The following is a 24,265-nucleotide window of genomic DNA, read 5'->3' on the forward strand; positions in this document are numbered from 1 at the left end:
CGGTCAAAATTAAATGAACAATAGTGCTCTTTTACAGATTTTCTTGTGTTTTTTTTTCTTTTTTCTCGTTTAGTTGGTAAGTTTTAATGTTAAGTTATCGTAGAGTTTTATAACATCTAAAAAAAGCCTACAAATTGTTTTTGTAAGTATGAACCCTGTTCGTTGTTTATTTATATTTTAAGATATTTTCTATTTAAAGTAAACTGATGATGCCCTCTATAACGAGAACTAAAATGACAGACTAATTACCTCGTTATAAGCCGATCTCGTTATAGCAGACAATCATAATACTGTGCATACATATGAATCTGTAGTTTTCTAAACCATTAACTTCCTATAGTGAAGCCATTCGGAGCAATATAAGATGCTAATAAATATTGTTTGAATGGCGTTTTTGAAAAAAAGTTATTTTCTTTTATTGTCAATGAAATATATTAAAACATAAAAGAGTTGTTTACTTTTATTATCAATGATATACGTTAAAACAAAAAAGCTGTACTTATATTTTTTTCCAACTACATAATGTATAAATCGTATTTTCAAGGATAACATAAACTATTGCTTCTGCAATTTTAAGAACTCTGTTATTTTTAACTGCTTTAAATGGTCCAGTATCATTCTATCATATATTTTCTAAAGATGTGAAACATTTGTATTTATTCATTGTAAAGAAGTTTATTGCGGGCTGCAGTTAAGTTTATTGAGGGCTGTTTGAAAAGGTATTTATTTATAGCCACGACCGGACTAAAAACGTAAAAAACACGTTTTTGGATCTTATTTTCTCTCGTTATATACGGTTTGCCAAATTTGCCTCGCTATAGACGGTTATAGTTCAATAGAAATTTCACGGGACATCTAATGTATCTCGTTATAAGCGAAACCTCGTAATAACCGTGTTCGTTATAGAGGGAGTATACTGTATATATATATATATATATATATATATATATATATATATATATATATATATATATATATAAATACTTTTTTCTTTTTGGGTGTGGTAGTCAATAAACAATCGAGCTTTGCTAAGGCGTACTATTTATTCTAAATCCAAGCTTTCGGTGGTTTTTTGCCACCTTTATCAAGGTCTACAAAGAAAATTACTATGTTGTAACAATTTGAATGATGCAATAAAAAAGGTATAAAAAACTTACCCGAATGTAAGATTCGTGGCAAAAACAACAACGTTAAATAACATGATATGTACTGCAATTACAACTACCTTAAAATGTTACTGTTTAAAAGACACTTAGACAATTAATACATACGTTAAAAATTTTAAAAAACAAAATGAAAGATGACATGTTAAAACAGTCGTCGTTGCACACTTGATTTCAGTCACATTTCACGAACAAAAAGAGAGAAAGTGGGAGGACAATTATTGTTTAAATATCTTGAAGAAAATACAAAAAAAAATTCAAACTAATGTCTAACAAAATACTGTTTGTGAATTTTGAGTACTACCAACTGTATTACCAACTTGAAATTGAGCGGGAAATTACAAAAATTATTTACAACATAAACAATAAAAAGAAAATAGTATTTAGTAAATAGGTTTAGAAAAAACAACCAAACAAAAACAAAACTGAATTAATAACTGAAGTTTGATCAAAAAAATTCTGATAGCAGAATTAATTTGTGCTGAGGGCACTGATTGTGACATAGTAAGAATGTTACTTCTATTAACAAAAGGATCATCAAAAATTAATTTATTAATCAGTCTTGGAGGATATGAATTTTCAACAAAAATATTACGTAAGAGGTTGAGATCATGTTTGAGATAATCCGGATGTGATAACCTTTTGACACGTTTTTTCATCGCTAGGACTAAATTTGTTTTCATCCTAGGAGGATGGTAAGAAAGGTAGCTTATGAATCTATTGCTACATATGGGTTTTCTATACCATTGTGTTTTCACAACAATATCCTCACATCTATGCAATCTCATGTCAAGGAAAGGAAAAGATCCCTCCCGCTCCTCCTCGCACGTGAATTGCAAGTGTGGGTTTCGTTGGTTGAAAACATTTAATGTAGATTGTATAGAGTCTGCAGGTAGTGCCAAGATTAAGTCATCTACGTATCTCTTTATGAATGGTATTTCAAAATTAATTTGTTGCAAACAGTCTTTAATCAAGTCGTCCAAGACATAATTGCACAGTATTGGTGAAATAGTGAAACCCATTGGAGTACCAAAGACTTGTTTGTAGTAACAATCATTAAAAATAAAAACATTAGAGTCAAAAACAAAAGAAATGAGTTTTTTGATATTAGCTAAGTTAAGGGTTGTGTGCATTGATATGTCATCCCAGTGTTTCTCAACACTAACCAAGATTGTGTGTCATGGTAAATTAGTGAACAAAGACACTACATCAAAACTAACGTTCTTATAGTCGATAGGTAATTTTAAGTTATTAATAAAAGAACTGAAACTGAAAGAATCCTGAATGTGAAACTCATTGTTATTACTGTACGTTTCTGTGAGAATATTAGTTAAAAAACTTGCTATGGGGCCATTAGGTGTACCTATTGAGGACACTATTGGTCTCATAGACAGAGTAGGTTTATGAATTTTTGGGAGAGCATAAAATCTAGGAGCAATTGCATTGTAAATTTTCAAAGTTTTACCAACTGATTAATCGATAGGTAATTTTAAGTTATTAATAAAAGAACTGAAACTGAAAGAGTCCTGAATGTGAAACTCATTGTTATTACTGTACGTTTCTGTGAGAATATTAGTTAAAAAACTTGCTATGGGGCCATTAGGTGTACCTATTGAGGACACTATTGGTCTCATAGACAGAGTAGGTTTATGAATTTTTGGGAGAGCATAAAATCTAGGAGCAATTGCATTGTAAATTTTCAAAGTTTTACCAACTGATTAATCCATTTGATTCTCCTTTACCAAATCAGAAACTAGTTTATTGGCCTTTTGTTGCAAAGTACACACGGGATTGTTGTTCAACTTTTTAAAATATTTAGTGTCGGTGAGTAAGTCTTCACATTTTTGTATATAGTCCCTAGTGTACATTGCTACAGTGACATTGCCTTTGTCGCTCTGGACAATCTTGATCTCAGGGTGATGTTTCAAAAAAGTTTTGCATTTGATATAATATTTATTTAAGAAATGGTCTTATTCATCTTTGTTGAGAAAATTAGTGATTATATTAGTGCATTTGGACCTTAGAATGTTCTTATCGACATTCTCAATTGGTCTTAAAATGTTTTCGATGTCTGCCAACAAAGAGGAAACTTTAAAATATTTTTTGTTAGGAAGCAAAGCGAATTTAGGGCCTAAAGCTAACAACTTTTTAACTTCTAAAGGACCAATGTCGATAAGGACATTCTGAGGTCCAAATGCAACAATAGTTGGTAGTACTCAAAATTCACAAACAGTATTTTGTTAGACATTAGTTTGAAATTTGTTTTTTGTATTTTCTTCAAGCTATTTAAACAATAATTGTCCTCCCACTTTCTCTCTTTCTGATCGTGAAATGTGACTGAAATCAAGTGTGCAACGACGACTGTTTTAACATGTCGTCTTTCATTTTGTTTTTTAAAATTTTTAACGTATGTATTAATTGTCTAAGTGTCTTTTAAACAGTAACATTTTAAGGTAGTTGTAATTGTAGTACATATCATCTTATTTAACGTTGTTGTTTTTGCCACGAATCTTACATTCGGGTAAGTTTTTTATACCTTTTTTATTGCATCATTCAAATTGTTACAACATAGTAATTTTCTTTGTAGACCTTGATAAAGGTGGCAAAAAACCACCGAAAGCTTGGATTTAGAATAAATAGTACGCCTTAGCAAAGCTCTATTTTTTATTGACTACCACACCCAAAAAGAAAAAAGTATTTACATATTTTTTCCAAACTAGTCAAAAAATTTTGGACTACTTTTTCTTATATATATATATATATATATATATATATATATATATATATATATATATATATATATATATATATATATATATATTATCGAAAAAACACCCATACCAATCATGACTTGCATGCCAACTATCATCATCCACCTTCACAAATTAATTCAGTCATTAATATCCTTGTCCCCAAATCAATACCCCTTTACGATAATGCAAGTAGACCCGCTGAACTATCTAGTTTAAAACAAGCCCTCATCTGAAACGGTTACCGCGAAAATCATATCAATATCCTATCTCACACTTAATTTTAACCCAAAGACTCAGACCCTCATGATATGAAAGCTTTTCTTCCTTAAATCAAAGGTGTCACTGACAAAATCGACAGAATTCTTAAATCAATAGGAATAATGACAATATTCCATCCCTCCCCCAAAAACTTTCATCTCTTGCCCGATCAGTCAAAGAAAACATCGAAACAGAACCGTAGCACCCATCCCCTTCTATAAACCAAGAATTATCCGAGAAGCCAAAGAAATTTAAAAAAAAGGCCAATCCACGCGCCAATCCTACGCCAACCTCAACCCAAACCACGTCACCATCGACGGTATAAATGAATGACTGAGACCTCGGAAGACCTGAAGAAGATGTCAGAGAGGATGTCGAATGCTCGGCGCAGTGATAATCGACGCGGTTCAGCCCTTGCTACGTTGAATACCATTTTACCTTAGTTTCCCCAGACGTTTCTGTCAAAATTATAGGCCTAACTATAATGTATATTGACAATATCAATTTGTTTTCGATGGCTCTATAATAAATTATAATTCTAATGCTCCAAAAACAAATAGAGATTTTATTTAATAAACATGTAGACGATAATATCGGGGTGCAATACGTAAAATAAAAAATATTATAAACTACTTACAGTTTATCACCAACCTCCTCACATTCTTCTATAATCGTCATCAAAACTAACATCTTATGTCCATATTCAAGTTTTTCAGGAGCATCAGCAGGCATTTTGTCTTTCCACCAATTTCCCATATCAATAATTTCATCGTCTTCACAAATAACATCTTGTTGTTTGATTTTTTTATTTTTAGAAGCTTCTATAACGTTTAACAACTGGGGATGTGCACCTATATATTGAAGCATGTGGACGTCTTTGAGAAAGGTAGACGCTGTTTTATCGGCTGTGGGTTGTCTATTACAATAATCATTGTAAAAATCACACTGAAGTTGATGTAGTTGTATGAACACCGCATAATCTAACATTTTTGGCAAATACATCTCCAATTCTGTGTCTTCGACTCGCTAAAATCCGTTTAATGAAATTAGTTTTAGATTAATTAAAAGCATGACCAAGTGTTTTAATGCATTATAAAACTAGGAAATATAAGTATTGGTCTTACTCAAACTACTATCAAACTATGAAATCCGATATTACTGAAAACATTTATTTGTCTTCAGTGCGTTCTCATCGCAAGACAACTAGTTTTTGCATTAGTAAAATATTTGTTTTTCTGCAAACAGTCGTTTTTAATACTTCATATTGAAATTAAAATAGTTAACGTTTTTAGGGTTCATTTTTTTCAGGTATGAGTATTCCCAAGGTTCATGAAGTTTTGAAACATCCCTAAATATATCAAAATATCTTGACGATATCTTGCACATCAGATATAACTAATTGAAAACCCACTTTTGAACTGGATATTTTGATTACTTGATGCTTGAAGTAGACTTCAGGCATCAGCAAGAAGCGTTACTACCTGACTTGACAATGTCAAGTACAACCTTGCCGAAACGTTGTCAGAATAATGGTTTTTCTCAAAACCAAAATTATTCAACGCGGAGTCAAACCCGGAAAAATCACATATATATGTATAGTAGTAAGTAGTTAGGTATTATTGACTGAAACGTTATGTAAAATAAAGTTTTATTTTGAGGTTTGCAGTCATTAATAGGACAGGAAAGTGAAACTCTTTGTTCTTTAATCAAGCTTTCCCAAAATTTATTTGCTTCTTCATATATATATATATATATATATATATATATATATATATATATTTGTCGCGAATTTTTTCAGTTAGGATATTTGTCGTCTACTAGGACCCCTTTTTCGTTCGATTTTGTCGAAACGATGTCCCCCAAATATGCTGTGTTTCTTCTTTTAGCGGTGGACAAAAGTTCTCTGTCTCTTTCCATTATGTGTAACACGATTCGTTCGTCATATGATCGGTCCATGGTATTTTCAAAATTCCTCTAAAATGCTACGTCTCAAAAGCTTCCGACTTTCTCATTAAGTCAACATTAACAGTCCAAACTTCGACACCATAAAGAAGAATAGAGTGGATATAACATTTTATCATACGATATCGGATTTGCAGATTGAGACTTTGGTTACTTAGAAACTTCCTGATCTTCAAAAAGGCTGCTCTTGATTGCTCTACTCTTGATCGAATTTCTGACTTCGAATTTAGATCTTCAGCAATCCCGACTCCTGAGTACTTTATTTTGTCTACTTGTTCAATATCTTATTTTTTTATCTGGATCCTTGTGATGACTTTGCCCCTCTTACTGATAACCATGGCTTTTGTTTTCTTTATGTTTATTATTAAACCAAACTCTTCCCCAGTATCACAAATTGTGTTTAGTAGTGTCTGCAGGTCTTACTCACTTTCAGCGATAATGACTGTATTGTGTAAATAACTCGTCGGAGTATATATTAAATAGTAATGGTGAAAGTGCACAGCTTTGTCTCACACCTCTACTTATCTGTTGCGCATCCGTGCTATTTCCATCTAATGTTACCACAGCCTATTGGTTTCAATAGAGACTTCTCACTATGTTAATATCATTTTTGTCAAGTACTTTTGGCTTTAGACATTCCATGAGAATATTATGTTTAACTTTGTCGAAAGCTTTCTAATAGTCTATAAATGCAACGAAAAGATCTTTTTGTTGTCCTCGATATTTTTGAGCAAGAGTTGTGAAACTATTCCGAAGCCATTATGAAAGCCAAACCGTCTATTACTAATATGTACATACTTCATACTTTCTGAATATTCTTGCATGTATAACCTTTAAAAATGTTTTCAATAGTTGTGACATTACTGAGTAATATCATAAATCTAAACACATACATACCAAACCGTTTACTAAATACATCGCTTAATTTGTTGACTGCAAATTTTAAGAAAACCAAATAAATCCAATACATACACAGGTTTACTAAACTATAAAATACACATTTCATTACTAACTTTACCTGAACAGTTTCACCAAGAAGTTTATGCAAAACGTGAGTCCTTTTTCTCATTAAACTAATATCATGAGAAGTTGAATCTTCATATTGGCCATTTGTTATAGGATTAACAAAATTGGTTCTAAATTCCTTTAATGTACCCAATAGATTTGGCTTAACAAAGTGAACCATGTGGTAATCTAAAACAAACATGTTATACTCTCTAAATTTTTGTAATATATATATATATATATATATATATATATATATATATATATATATATATATTGTTATGTTTCTTCTTTCCCAACCAAAGAAAAATAAATAAAAATATCCATCGGAATAAAATTTTAAGATATCATTATAAACAAAAATGTATATAGTAATTTAAGATAAGATTTAGTGTAGATAAGAATAGAAATTTGTTTGGCAAACGACCTTTTTCCGTTTCAAACAAAATTATCAAAAAAAAAACCTTTGTTTAGAATTAGAAGACATTTTACCTGTCTTAGTTAATCTTTTCATTGTTTGTATAGTCGAGTATTAAATGACCATATTCTAATCTTTTGAAATATGTATAAATTGTGTATTGACAAAACCAATTTTAAAGTAAGCTATTTAGTTTTTCTCTGAAACCGAAATTAGGCTTTTCCAAAATCATGGTAAACACAATTTGAGCTTTTGATTGGACGGTCGTTTTTAAATGGGAATTGGTGAGCCGATCAGGAGACCGGAGGAGTTATAATTTGGTCATCGAAAGGAAACAGTCGTTTGTCTCAAGATAGAGTGTGATTCGTGAGTTGGATACCGGCGTTGTGAAAAGAAGTGAATAGTTTGCAGAAGGAGATAACAAGTAGATTAAAAGAGGTCCTTGTATCTACCGTGGGCATTTTGTAAAGTATATGTGAAAGTATTCTTACGGCATCAAGTTGACAAAAGGAGGTCCTTGTGTCATAAATAAGTAGCTGAGTTTGGAGAAGTGAATCAGGTGTTTTTGTGTAGTCTGCAGGAGGTTTGCAGAGACGTTAGGAAGGAGCCGGGGTGCCAAAGAGAAGAGATCACATCGTTGAGGAGACTGGACTTTTCTGGGTATGTTCCAACATACAACTCAACAAGAAAATAAGCTGTAAGTGTTTGTACAATTGAATTTTATATCTGTGAAGGATCGTTGTGACATCATGGTCATTAGCATTCAAATTTAAGAACTAAGGTTTTGGTAGGCGAATCAAAAGTTTAAAGTTTTGTTGTTCCTTTTTTTTTCAAGTAAAGAACAATTTAAGTAAAATTGGTTTTCATGTAATATAAATGTATGTAGATTTAAAATCTTATTATTATAAAAATTTGAGTTATTTTCTTGTATGCTGATTGATAAGATAACGACAGAATTTGATAATTGTTTATTCTTTCATATAAAATAAAGAAACGTAAATTTTTGTAATATAATATTTTTTTATTCTTATCCTTTCTTCTCTATCCCGCTAAAAGACAACTAGAAAATCTTTGAATCCATCGAACACAGGTAATATAAGGAGTTTATTTTACTTTTGATAACAAATAAGTTATATGTTTTTTATTGGCTCAATAAACTAAGATTAAAGTCAAAATAAACAATCATAACAATATATATATATATATATATATATATATATATATATATATATATATATGATCCCAGGTTCCTGCAAATTGAAAAGCGAAGCATGGACCTTTTGTCGTATTATAGGGGAAAATGTATGTATAGGGGAAAGGGTTAATTATAAAACAGAAATAAGCATTAAAATGTATTAAATTTTAGTTAGGTTTGTAAACACTGTATTTAAAACATTTAGAAATATTTAAAATTTATCGATGGATGATGAAGAAACCCTTTGAATAATAAAATAATCTGTTTCAAACAATTATTCTGGAGAATTTCAAGAAACCTTCAAAAAAATAATAAATAAAAACGAATAATAGAGTATGTCGTTGTCAAGTAAGGAATTAGTACCTGAATATTTAAAATGTTTGTTTTTCCATTTTGTAGAAAGAACAGGTAAAGTTTGTTTAGCAGTAAATGTTTGGCTTCAATTAGTACCAATTATAAACATCCTGGGTAAACCGATAATAGTATAAAAGGCCCGGTTTCAGGTAAAATTTAAATATGTTTCCTGGTAAAATTTGTCAATCTTCATTTCTTAATGTTGATTTAATTCCGTACAATCCAAACTCATTATAATTTCATTAATACAGATAAGGCTTATATTGACCAAACTGTACTGATAAGAAGGTTTTTCAAATTCGATGGTAGTGCGCGACGGGTTTGCTAATCACCTTAAGAGCGTAGGCGCAGAATTTCGGGCCAATGCTTTTTAAATGCATTTATTTTTTTCGAATCCTGAGAAAACTAATAAATATTTTTGAAAAATTTAAACGCAGAATGAAAGATTACACTCCGCAGATCATTACCGAGGGCCGAAAGTCCCTTAGAATAAACAAAAAGTTTCTTTTGAATGAGATATTTGAAATTAAAAATCACACTTAAGTTTCTCCTCTTTTTCACCCCTGTAACTTACTATCTTTCATTCCGCGTTTAAATTTTTTAAAAATACTTATTAGTTTTCTCAGGATTCGAAAAAAAAATGAATGCATTTAAAAAGCATTGGCCCGAAATTTTGCGCCTATGCTCTTAAGTGGTTTTCAGGTATTTATATAAAAATTTATGGAACTGAACACCAACCAGTATTTAAATACGAGTTCTTGATAAAATTTGTTGGTTTTTATGTATCACAGGAAGTGTTATAATGGGGCTTCTTCTAGTGTTCCGGAAAAGAAGAAACATTTATCTGTAGATGCAAAGCAAATTGTAAAAACTATAAACAGTACCTTACTTAAAAGAGGACTTGACACAACTTCCGCTACGAGTAAATTTGACGAAAATACCTCTGACCCCAGTAAAAAGAATTACATCAAATCCCATAGAAACAAGAAAAAAAACGTAAAGATTCCAGTTCCACCAAATGTATGGACAAAGCCGATAACGACTTGATACGTCGAAAAGTCTATACCATGTACGAAGGGTAACGCATACCTACATTAAGAGCTCTAAAACAACGGCTCAATGTTGACGAAACTCAAATAAGCTGTAGCCTCACCAGCTTATGAAAAATTTTAAAAAGTATGGTCTTTCGATATCGTATAATTGACAAAAGACAAGTAATTATGGAATCTCATAGATTACAAAAATGGCGTTATGAGTATATAACTTCGATAAGAAAATTTCGTTCTGAAAATCGTCCGATAATTTACCTCGACACACATTCAACACGACCTGATGGATTTGCCGATTCCTGCGGTAAATGTAAGACAAAAGCTCCGTCAAATAAAGGGAAAAGAATAACGATTTACATGCTGGATCAGAAAATGGTTGGGTTCCAAATTCCCTGTGGCTTTCTTTCTGCAAAGAATATTAAAACTCCTGCGTCGACTAACATGAAGATACAAAGGCAGAATTTTTAAAAAATAATCTTATGCCAAACATTCCTCAGAATAGCGTGATAGTAATGGACAATGCAAGCTATCACAGTTGCCAACTATGTAATACTCCAATAAACTCGAATAATACTAAATTGGAAATTCAAAATTACATAGAGACGAATGATATGTATTTTGAAGAATGTTACACCAAACAAGAGCTTTTAGAAGTTTTAAAAGCATTTTCTATAAAAAAAAAGTATATGCTTTTGATACAATGGCAGAGGAAATGGGACATACAGTGCTGCGGCTTCCCCCCTATTATTGTATGTTTAATCCCATAGAACATATGTGGCACGAATTGAAGTCTAACGTGAGGTCACAAAATATTTCTCCAACGTTAAGTAGTATTGTTTTAGAGTTAATAAGAAAGTGTGTCAATGAGATTCTTCCAAGTAGTTGGAGAAATTGAGTCCGACACGTAATAAGTAAAGAAAATTCATATGTTGATGTAGATGATAATATAATTGAACCGATCATAATTAATTTAGATGAGGATAGCGATAGCGAAACAGAACTATGTGTGGAGTGATACTGTCATCAAATCTATAAATGTTACGATTAAAAAAAATCGGTTCTAACCACAAATTATTATTAATGTTTGTTTTTCTATAATCTTGTCAATTAAAATAGATTTAATTTATTTTAAAACTCATTTGAAAACATTAATGTCGGGCATATAAGGCAAAACAATATATTTTACATCCGTTTTTTTTGTTTTTGTCGTCGTAATTATTTTAAATTTTGTGGATCCTTTGCTTTATTATAGGAGTACCGTCTAGTCAGTGTTAATTGTCAAAAGACCAACTCTGTCTACCTCGTTTGCTTATCGCTCTGGGCTGGTCTTATCAATGGGCCAAGTCAGATAAATTTAATAATATTTACGACCGCACTAATTGAAGTCAACCATTTTTTGCTAAACATACTTTACGCGACTTGAATTTCTGCAAACGTAATTAAATAAACTGAGCTATGTATGAATCGGATTTCTATCAAGAAAAATTTGACGATAGGCTAAAGGGAAGGAGCGGGAAAGTTAAAGCTGAGAAGTCAGAAAGAATATTTTGCTGCGGCTCTTGAACAAAAAGGTTGTGTAAATTGATGAAAGACAATGTCTCTAGTTAAAGAATTTAAGTTTAATCGTGTGTCCTGTTTGCTGTTCCAGCCTTGTATCAGAATCTAGCTAGAGTATAAAGTAATTGTAAGTAATTTCTTATACAAGTTTGGTAGGAGATATATAAACATGGAACGCCAATTTCGTAAGAATAACCAAACAAAGCAAAGCTTTCCCTTTGGACATGTCGAAGGAGATGTGGGAAAACATGGGTTTTAAAAAACCCAAACAGATGTACTGGCAATATATGACTGTAGTCAGGCCTACGATTACGTATGGTGCACTAATAAGCTGAATAAGCTTCAATGACAAGCATGATTAATCATAACAGGAGCGATGTCGACTACCCCAACCGCCTCTATGGGGATCATGCTTGACCTTCCTCCATTACATATATGGATAGAGAAGGAGGGAAGGTAGGAGCATATAGAAGGCGAATAAGATGCCAGAAAGCAGGGCAAAACATTACGAACCAGTGGGTCTCAAACACTCAAAGGCTTTTATGCACGAACCTTCGAAGAAGAGATTCAAAGATCTACAGCTATCAATATGAGCTATCTGCGCATTTGCGTAGGTCTCCTAACAGGACACTGGCGCCTTAAAGGACATTCCGCAAATGTAATTAAGGTCTTGTAAAATACTTAAAGAATTTAAATTTAATAGTATGTAAAAGGGGCGCCTGTTTGCTGTTCCAGCCTTGTATAAGCATCTAGAGTATACAGCTATTTAGATTGTAAGTAATTTCTTTATACGTTTAGTAGGAGAGATACAAACATTACTAGAAGCCAGAAGTATGGTTTTTATATACAAATCTAATTGAGATAGCATAGCGATATCATTCATCATCGCCGGATAGCAAATCTAGGAGACGTTAGGAAATCTTATAAAACATATAAGTCGACTCATTATAACTACAGTGAAAATGGTTCTGGAAATAAATGAAAGACAAAATCTTGTAAAATACTTAAAGAATTTAAATTTAAAAGTGCGTAAAGGAGCGTCTCTGTTTGCTGTTCCAGCCTTGTATCATAATCTAGAGTATAAAGCGTTCACAGGTGTTTAGCTTGTAAGTAATTTCTTTATACGTTTAGTACGAGAAATAAAAACATTACTAGAAGCCAGAAGTATGGTTTTTATGTACAAATCTAATAGACATAGCATAGCGGTATCAATCATCATCGCCGGATAGCAAATCTAGGAGACGTTAGGAAATCTTATAAAACACATAAGTAGATTCATTATAACTACAGTTGGTACTACTGACATGTATAAGTATCGAGAACATTTATAATTTGTGGTATTTCAATAGTTAGGAATATTTATCGCATTTAATTTATGATATGAATGCTAATATTTTATACTTAAAGAGATTATTTACATACATTATTTACTAAAAAATAGTTTTTTTTACAACTTACATTCTACTAGATTGTTTTGTAGTGGGGTGCCAGTTAATACAATACGCCTGTTAGTTTTAATGTTATTTAGGGCTTGGGCTCTTACTGCTTTCTTATTTTTTATTAAGTGACCTTCATCACAAACTACCAAATCAGGACCTACAAATAAAACAAAATCATATGAATGCTAGAACAGAGTTTAAAAGCTGCTAAAAGTCTAAATGTATAGTACATTCGGCAACAAGCATAATCTTTTTCCAGAAGAGGAACGAATGATCGTGTAAAAAAGTTAAGATCATTTCTAGTATATTATTTTCCTTTTTCGTTATTAGAACTACGGTGTATTTATTTATCGGTGTAAGTTCCTTTCCGGTGACACATGAGTTAGCATATATATGTCTCCATCGTTTGAGGGTCTTACTGACATAATTACTATTTTAATGGAAATAAGCCACAATTGACGGTTAAAGTAAGTTTATTGACGTTTCAATATCCACTTCGGAAATCGTTCTCAAAATACAAACATTAATCTTAAAATCGTACAATTTTTTTCAGTTAAGAAAATTGAGGGAAACAGCTCAAGCAAACCATTGCAAAATACCAAACTATTGAAACATACCTCTCGCGGAATCCTCTATAGGCGAGGCAATGAAGCAGTAAAAAGCCCAAAACCTCCCAAATTTTTGCAATAGGAAGGACCTCTATGATACTTTTTGCATTCGATTAGTATGAGTGTCAGTAAATTTTGTTAATAAAAATAATGATGTGGAAAGGAAAATTGCATTATTGAACAAAGAAAATGGATTTTGGAATGTGCATTTCGAAGTGATGAAAAATGATAAATTTGTAATTCGCAAACAGTTGGCGGAAATAAGTTCAATGTTACTACTCGGGGGTTTTTGGAGTCACTGAACACGAATATCATGACGACAATGGTCTCCCAGGCACTTGGTGCCCCTAGGCCTCGTCACCTGGAGTTTTGTGGAAATTCGATACAAAATCAGTGCAATCTCGTTAATCAGGGTTTTTGGGGTCGTTGGTGTATCATCACCGACATGATATTAGCCACCCCAAAACCCCAGAGTAACGAGTTTAAACTGATTTCGTATCAAATTTCAACAAAATTCCAGGAGACGAGGCACGAGGTCCGTGCTGGGCACCAGATACCTCGCACACTATAGCGAAAAACCACCGAGTAACAAGTGTGCACTGATTTTCTATCAAATTTTCACCAAACAGAAGACGAAGACTTCTTGGATAACAGGCAAATCATCGCCGGCATGATATTAATGTTCAGCGACTCCAAAAACCACCGAGCAACGAGTTTGCACTAATTTTGTATCAAATTTCCACAAAACTAAAGGGGACGAGGCCCAGGTGCACCAGGTACCTCGGAGACCCCCGCCGTCATGATATTCGTGTTCAGTGTACCCTAAAGCCCCCGAGTAGTAATATTGAACTCATTTTCGTTAATTATTTCCGAAATATAATTTTATAATTTTTCATCACTTCGAAATGTAATTTGGAAAACGCATTTTCCTTGTTCAATACTGCAATTTTAATTTCCATTTCATCATTTTTGTTCACAAAATTTCCTGATACTCTTAAGAATCGAATAAAACAAGTTTTATTGAGATCCATCCAACTGCAAAAATTTGGTAGGTTTATTGCTTCTTTGCCTCGCCTAATATACTGCACCACAGTTACAGTTACTTCAGGACTCCGAATATAATACAAATGACCTTCTTATGCTGGTCGCTATGCAGTAAAAGCATACCCCGGAGCAGATGTCGACTCAGACCATAACCCGCTGATAGCTAGAATACACGTGAAACTCAAAAATATTGTAATACCTAAAAATAAACCAACGTTTGATTATACAAAATTAAGAAAAAGAGAAATACATCAAAAAGTGATCCAACAAGTCAACTCAAATCTAACAGAAGTAGGTGAAGAAATCTTAACATTAGAAGATGTCAATGAAAAGTGGAGCAATATTCAGAAGGCATTACTAAAGGATGCAGAAAAAAAATTTAAAGCCAGAAAAGACAAATAAAAAACAGAAGTGGATGACTTCAGAAATTCTAGCATTAATGGAAGAGAGGAGAAAAACCAAAGGGAGAAATGAGCCAAAATACCAAGAACTACGAAGTAGAATTAAAGTAGAGATAAAAAAGACCAAGAAAATTTGTGTAACAGATCAATGCATAGAAATAGAAGAATATGACAGAAAATACGACAGCTTTAATATGCATAAAAAATAAAAGAACTAACAAATACCAAAAAGCGAGCACACTATGAAACACTCAAAGATGATAATGGTAAACTCATTGCAGACATCAAAGATAAACTAAGATTTTGGCAAGAATACCTAATGAAACTATTCGAAGATGATAGAATGATACAAGAAGAACCACAGGAACAAACAGGACCGAAAATAATAATGTGCGAATTAGAACAGGCAATTAGAAATACAAAGACTGCAAAATCAGTAGGCCCAGATGAGATACCCACTGAGCTAATCAAATGCTCTGACGAAGAAACACTGCATATACTTTTAGATCTGTTCAACAAAGTATATACAACAGGAGTAATACCCGAAGATTGGTTGCTATCCACGTTTGTAACACTACCAAAATCAGTACATGCGACAGAATGCTCCCAGTACAGAACAATTTCCTTAATAAGCCACATACTTTCATTTTCATCACTTTCATTGAGAAGATATTTCTCAAAATAATACATGGAAGACTATACAAAAAAATAGAAGAAGATATATGTAATGTAAACAGCAAGGAAATAAAGAAGGAAAAAATTAAGAGGTAATTAGCCTAGTAAAGAGTAATAATTATTTAAGTAATTATTATATATTCCAAATTAATAAAGAATAAATTCGACACAGTTTAACGTATACATTTCAAATTAAAAACAAAACAATTGACCCAGTTTAACACAAGCCTGAATGTTTAAAAAATTACGACACTTAGACCTTGTTGGAAATTAATACAAGGTACGAATTGTTAAACAAGTGAGAAGAATTGAGCTGACTAAGTAGTTTTACATAGCGTGATCCAGTTTAACACATGGAATACGTGACAAAAAGAATCTAAGGTAGGAGTTGGCGATACATAAAAAAACAAGCAGAAGTTGGTCAAACAGACAGTAAGAACTCGGCGCCTGAGGGTGGCCCACGCGAGAGGCGCGACGAGTGAGCGCGCTGCTGTAACTCGACGGGACAGTGTGACGTATAAGTGTCGGCAACTGGAGATTCGAAGGTTCGCAATCTCAAATCCCGGTAGACTGGAGGCGTATTCCCTAGCTAGAGCCTAGATACGCGGAGGTAACTAAGACCTATATCATTGTTTAAATAGGACTAGTTAGCCAACGCAATGTATAAATTTGTTTGATTCTAATTGAGACAGTCACTAGATGTCACCACTCTTTCTGTCTCAATAGATTTTAATATACCATTGTTTGTTTGATATACATTATACTAGATGGTGCTATGTGAAAAAGTTAAGGACTAAACTAAACGTCCATTTTTGATCCACTGAATTAAATTCACCAGCGTTGCAATATTTCACTGACATAGTAGCAACAGGTTTACAAATGTTACAAAAAACAGACCTTGAATCACTTAAGATATTCATTTAAAATAGAGTTATTACTATCAACTAGTAAATATCGTGTCAACTAAAATTGTACATAAACGTACTGTGGCTTCTAAATCTTCCTATATCTAAATAAGTTTAAAGAATTTAAATATTTTATTTTATTTGGAATTATATGTGTTTAAAACATAAAAAAACATTGTATGAGAAAACAAATTAGGTATTTAGAAATAAATTTTACCGGATACTACATACATTCGATAATATTTGAAAAAAGTGATTTTAAATTAAAATAATGTTACTTCCATAATAAATAAATGGTTTTTTACAGATGGCCGGAAATATTTGTTGTTATTACAAATGTGGTTTATCACCATACAATATTCATGGATTAAGAATGTTCAGATTTCCGACAAAAATCCTTCGGCTTGTCAAAGATGGATATTACACTCTGGTAAGTAAATAGAAACTTTTTTTATATTCTTTTATTTTACACCGTTTCCGTTACGTATTTAACTTGAAAAAATGTTTAATTTTTTTTCATTCATCATTTTTTATTATCGCCAGGGTGCACGCGTCATATTCGAGATGCATTAATTTGAATTTTACGTTTTCGTTGGTATTATAATTATGATATAATAAACTTCGGAAAAACAAATTAGTGAATAAATATCAATAAACATAAACATAAACATAAACAAAGTATTAGATATTTAAATATGTATTTCTTTAGCTATTTTTAGTTATTGTATTGAAAAGTAGAAATAAGTTCATCTTTATCGGAGAACTAATTTATACAAAGGTCCATCTGGGAAAAAATTATTGGTTTCACGTAAAAATTTTATACAGATATTTGAAGGTTCTAAAAGATATATGAGGGTTAGTTAATAATAAATCTGTGAAGACATACAGGTGATTTTGGCTATAAATGTTTTTTATCCAGTTAGAGAAAAATAGTTAAAATAAAAATTGTAGATTCAAAAAGTTCTTCCATTTGTGAGTTTCTAAATTAAAATATATAAAGAATTCACCAAAATAGTTGCAAAAAACCCTTGATTTTGCAGAAATTTATAAATTTTAATAACTTTGTTTTTGCATAATGGTATGTAATGTAACTAATAAAAATAGTAAGGATTTGTTTATCGTAGAAAGCGATTATGTAAACAACTTTTTGTTGACCTATCCCAGTTTAAAAAAAAATTATGTTTTACGTGCCACAGAAGCCAAGATATTGCAAATTCTGCAATCGCGCTTCATTTTGAAAAAGTTCAAATCTAAAAAAAAACCGAGCTCAAATGGTTCTCCATTCTACTTTTCCGAAGCGGAATTTTACGAATACCATCATTTTAACGGGTTATAAATTTTTACTTCTTTACCGCATATACCATTATGTAAGTTGGTACGCACAATTCAGATCTTCATTTAGGGTCCCTTCAATTTTCAGCTCTTACTGTTAATAGACAATGGAAGTATGATTTTAAGAATAAAATTCTTTGGTTTTAAATATAAAATGCTCTCTTGCCTAGTAATGGTCATAGAAGATTCTGTTTTTTTTTAGAAAGTGTGTTTTTCACCAGTTTTTCATAAGCCTCTAAATAAGTTTATAAGTTTGTGGCATAAACGATATCAACGTTATTATAAATGTTTATAAACAGATTAAATAACCTATAAACTATTTGCTCTGATTGATATTTAGCGCACTTTAATAACTTATTAATTTCCATAATTTCAAGGAGCTATGTTACATGTCCTTGCCCAAAAAAGAGTTATTATAATTTATAAATAACTGCAAAAATAAGGTTTTTTTTTTGCAACTATTTCGGATAATAGTTTCATGTATTTTAATTTGGATACTCTCAAAAATTACATAACTTTTTATGATCTACAACTCTAAAAAAGCTGAAAAAATCTTAAACAGGTATTTAAAGTCTCTAAAAGGTATATGAGGGGTAGCTGATGACAATTATGTGAAGACTTCAGCTAATTTTGCTTTGCATTTTTATTAAACAATCTTAAAAAGTGAAAAAAGTTTATGCGCATAAAACGTTTCTTATTCATGTTAGAGATATATGGTTAAAATAAAAGTTATAGATCATAAAATGTTCTCTAATATTGATATTTTTATAATTAAAATACATAAAGAATTGACCGAGATAATTATTTAAAAACCCTTATTTTTAAAGTAAAATTTATAAATGTTAATGTAAATATAAATAATATAAATATAAATAACTTTCTTTTATGCATAACGATATGTAATAACTATTTAAAATTATGGCAGTTAATGAGTTTTTAAAGTGTGCTAAATATCATACAGAACGACCATACAGTTTATGAGTTATTCAATTTGTTTATCCAGGAGACCGATTATTTAAACAACTGTACTTGTCCAAACAGTCACTCTAGGGTTATTTTGTAAATAGATATCGATTTTTATGGCTTCGTTTTAAATTATTAAAAAAAACATCAAGATTATATTAAATTTGTTTTTAAAAATCAGTTTAAAGAATAACAAATTTTTAGCATATAAAAATTTCTAATAACTTTGACTTTTTTATGTCATACACTTGTATGTAGGCTCAATATAAAGCTAATAAAAAAAAAACATTTAAAAAAAAACCAAAACCTTCTATGGCCCAGAGGAAATCAAATAGCATTTTTTTTTCTTATTTAAGAAATTGCCAATATTTTCATTGTTTATTAACATTAAGAGCTGAAAATTGAACACATTGTAAAATAATATCTAAATTTTATAATTCGATTTATAAATGGCATACACAGTGAAGAAGTAAATTAGTTTTGAAACATTAAAATAATGGTACTCGTAAAATATCGTCACAGAAAAATGCAAGGGAGATCTGTCCGCTGCAATTTCTCAGCTTGTTTCTTGTTATTGGTTATGGAAATTTCTGTTTTTTTTTTAATTGTGCTTTTACACCAGCTTTTCATTGAGCCTATGTACAGCCGTATGACATGAAAAATATCAAAAGTAGTATAAATGTTTAGAAGCTAAAAAGCACTTTTTCAAACTGTTTTTTTTTTTTTAATAAAATGTTGAAGTTTATAAATAAAGCTTCAAATAATCGATTCAAAAAACGTCAAATAACTGTCAAAGGTTAAACACCCTTTTTAAAGTTCCTCACGGATTTTAAAGATTTAAACAGTGTTAAACAGATAAAGTAATTCATCGACGAGTTAACAATACGAAGCGAAGTTCTTTAATCACAATGTGATAAGAAAACGAGTATCAAATTTGGTTTTATATTTCAATAGTCGAATTTAATTGCGGCTATATTGGTGTAATTAAAGAAAACCAGTGAAAATCCCAAGAAATAGGTGAGATCCTTTTTTTCTTTCTTTCCAGTTTGGAAGAGGGTCCACGGTACTCACACAGGTTAGGTACTCACATTTAGGTATTGTGTTACGGTCTGGGTAACCAGGACTACACATCATGAACAACAATTAAATATTTACATTTACACAAAACAACTTCAATTTCAACCCAAAATCATATGTCGTTGACGCAGTCTCTAGACCTCCTTCCCGTTCGTTTTCTAAAAGGGAACAAGTTATTGTCATGCACTCCATTTTGAATACTGTTTTATTTAAATATATTAAAGAAATTGGTGAAATAGTTTATCCAAAAAATATTACTTTTACATCTCGCATTTCGAATAATCGAATCTGCATTTTCCTCACTTCTACCGACATCGTTGATCAACTAATACACCGAACGTCATAATTAATTCCACCGTCATCTTTATCTGCAGGCTTCTTTCTGCGACCAAAAGAATCCTTATTTCAAATGTATCTCCTTTCATCCCGCATTCCTAATCGAGCAGTCCCTAAAAAATACGGAACATCAGATGATCAATAGGCATATATCATGAGTTTTCCTAGGGTAACATTTGAAATAGCTGACAAGGTGAACTTCGAAGTGCAATCTTCTCTGTTAATTAACCATGAAAATACATCCTTTAAAATATTTTTATTCTCTGACAGACTATAGTGTTTTCTTTGTAAGCTTACGGGTCGTACCGTGGAGTCTGATTGCAAAGTCTCCAGTTGACCAGATCAGACACTCATTGCAGCTAATGCTCCTCCCTCTTCTTCATTTTCAGCTGACTCTAAGGAATCCTTAATCCTGAATCCTTAACTTCATCAAAAGAATTTCTATCTTCGGAAATTGAGTCCATCTCCGTTAACTGCATACCCATCCTGGCTGCCATTATGGATTTATCCATCTCTCGTCGTACTAATTCAAAGCCCATGTTGGCAGTAGGACAAAAAAGGGGACACTTCAATGACAGTTCTCATGATACTCCTACCATCTATCTTCATCCGGTATTCTTGCTCTATTAAGTTCTTTTCCTCCTTCGACATTTTCAATGCCACCGAAACCAGCCAAAAAATGTCCAAATCTAATCTTTGATTGGATTACTCGATGAAACCTTATTATATTTCCGCTATAGAAATGATTTACAAAGATAATCCGACTAATTTTACACTCAATTCCACGCAACTTATTACATTTCTTGAGAACTCTTTTGTATGTATCACCCCACTACAAGAAGCTTAAAAATCCTCCAACATAGATGGTATTCAAAAGGACTTATTGCAGCTCTACATAGGTACAAGGAAAAGATCACTAAAAAACCGTATCCCTAGAATCTTAAAAAAGTTAAAAGAACAGCCTATCTCCGACTTACAAGAGTATATATAAGTGCATCCTCTGATAAATCTTCTGATGTCAAATCTAATCACAGCATACATGATGAATAGAATTTCTCTCTTTCTCTCGCATTTATTCATTTTTTCTGCTCTCTGTATATTTTTACTTCATCTTTTGCCAAATTTAGACACGATATTTAAGTAAGTAAGAAAACTTTATGTACATCAAATACTAGCCCAAGTTCAGTTTGGAAAAAAAAATTGTTAACAAAAAATAACCTTAAAATATCCAATCTCTTTTTCAATCGAAAGGTTATCCTTGACAATTAAGAGACAGCCAAGATTCTGGCAGAAAATTTAAAATAAAAGTTTTGCAACAAATCTGGACCTAACTATATATACTCTTTTCTTCCTTCGCCCTTTCATTATTCATCCTCAGTTTCACAACAAGATACCAATCATCCGAACTCTCTTATTCACTATTTCGAACTAAAAGCTGCACTCAAATCCTATAAAAACACAAAAATTAGGGTTTTCTAGAATTATCTTGAAAAATTTCTCGAAAATTCCTTAGGCACCAACGAACCTCTAAATGAAGCCAATAAATTTACCACTGACATACCGCTGACAATCGTTAATGAAAGATCTTGCCCTAATCTATACTAAGATAAAAGAAAAATCATTACAAAAAAAAAATTTGTTAAAATCCTTTATAAAAGGTACATAAATTAAAAAACCCAAACGGGCTATGTCATGAAGACAAATTGTTTTCGGAATCCATATTCCATCATCAGTGTCTAGGTGTACATTTTTTGAGCCACTAAATATCTGGGTAAAAACCCGATAAAAGTTATATGTTACAATTTAGTTTACATTATTTAGTTTTATATATTAGGATGTTAAAGTTACCAGTGGATATGATAACTCCACTCTCATTTATAAAAAAAACTGTTTCACAAATCCAAGGCAATAAAACTAACCTTCATCCTATGAATTTAGTCATCCTTCATTCCTATATCCTAACTGTTTCTCCTATCATCTACTTCAACAACACAGTTATCTCTGACAGTCAATTCATTTCTGACACACTCGCTAATGGGGTTGAAGACAGATTCAATAAAAGTAATATAGCTTTTACTCCCAGTTCTTTACGTGCTCAATCTTTCTCCACCATCTCGTCAACTCCACACGATGTCAAGTTTATGAACGGCTTGTTTACCCTAAATAAACTAAAATTTACCTTGTTTTCATTTACAAAATCTACTGATGATCCCGATGATATCCCTTATATATTTTTAAAAAATCTCTCTAATACATCTCTCTCCACACTTCTCGAAATTTATAACCTTATCTAGAACACACAAAAATTCCCAGATGTTTGGCGCAATTCTATAATCATTCCAATTAAAAAACCTGACCAGCCCTCTATAACTCCAATATCTTTCGTCTGATTTCTCTTACTTGTATTACCTGCAAACTTCTTGAAACAATGATCAATGAAATACTCACGTGGTTCGTTAAACAGTATAATATTATTCCCGATGCTCAATCCGGCTTCCGACGTAATCGGTCTACTATTGATAACTTTTTTATTTTTCAAACACACATTTCTTAAGCAATCTATAATCAACAAGATGTCGTAGCAACTATATTTAACGTTGAAGGGGCATTTGTAAAAAAATATCTAATTGAAAGAATCTTTAAAGTCCTTGCCAAGGGTAAACTTTTTCGATCTCTTCCTCAAAATTAAGGTGTCCCTTTAGAATCTGCATTAAGTTTAACTTTATTCATTCTTGCCATCAACGAAATTTGCCTCCCATCAAATATGTTCAATACGCTGATGACCTAATCATTTACTGCCATCTTAAATATGTCCCATCCTCATATAAACTTATACAAAGTGGAGTAAATCTACTTCAAGATAGATTTAACAAACTAGGATTATCACTCTCTGAGAGCAAAACCAAATTAATAAAATTTTCCATAGGGATTTTCACTCCCTTACCCCAAATTTTATTTAACAATTCTCTACTTTCTGGTGTTAATTATTGTAAAATTCTCGGTTTTATGTTTGACTCCAGATTAAATTGAAAAAATCGAATCTCTGAACTTAAAATCAATTGTTTTAAAAGGTTGAACATTTTTAAACCCTCAGTCATCTTCAATGGGGTGCCAATAAAACTACTTCTAGGTCTGAGCGCTTTTTGCTTTAGTCCTATTGAGAGTGTATACCGTGAATCTAATGAACTTTCTCCTACGCTAAGACGATAATCACTTCTACTTTCGTATGCTGCATCAACATCTGCAAATCCATGTAATCTTGTTCATTCCCTAATTGCCACAATGCCGTCTTCTTCCACTAACAATAACCAACACCTTATCATAAAACCTATACCTCAATTAATTTGTCCACTACTTAAAAATATTGACCTTTTTCTGACTAGTTTATTTCCTCTACCTTTACTTCCCCTCTGGGCTAAAGATATCCCTTCAATATATACCTCACTCACTATTTTTAACAAACTTGAATCTTCTAACCTTCTTATAAAGAAAGCATTTTTAGAATATAATTCTCTATACAGATGCTTCTAAAACTACCACTGGTATTGGTTGTGCAGTAACCACTAAACATGAACTTGTAAGATCATCTCGGTTACCCTTAATATGCAACGTTTGCACAGGTGAACTATATAGTATTGTGTTGGCTTTTAAATGCATCTCACATCAAAACAGACATATTGCCATTTGTTCAGATTATCTTTCATATATCCATTTAGTCAATACAATTTTCACTGAGCACCTATTAGTTCAAAACATTCATGACATATACCA

General features: G+C 31.7%; 1 protein-coding gene across 2 annotated transcripts in view; it reads right to left on the bottom strand.

Annotated features, from left to right (window-relative positions):
* The window catches only part of LOC140441317 (uncharacterized), a 438,896-nt gene that overhangs the window by 42,280 nt on the left and 372,351 nt on the right, over window positions 1-24,265 (bottom strand). For both annotated transcript variants that reach the window (XM_072531963.1, XM_072531962.1), the window contains exons 17-19: window positions 13,173-13,310; window positions 7,155-7,330; window positions 4,812-5,200 (exon numbers count right to left, since the gene is read on the bottom strand). In XM_072531963.1, coding sequence (XP_072388064.1) covers window positions 4,812-5,200; window positions 7,155-7,330; window positions 13,173-13,310 — 703 coding nt within the window. The remainder of the gene's footprint in view (window positions 1-4,811; window positions 5,201-7,154; window positions 7,331-13,172; window positions 13,311-24,265) is intronic.

Source organism: Diabrotica undecimpunctata, chromosome 5, assembly GCF_040954645.1.
Source record: "Diabrotica undecimpunctata isolate CICGRU chromosome 5, icDiaUnde3, whole genome shotgun sequence".
NCBI classification, from domain to species: domain Eukaryota; kingdom Metazoa; phylum Arthropoda; class Insecta; order Coleoptera; family Chrysomelidae; genus Diabrotica; species Diabrotica undecimpunctata.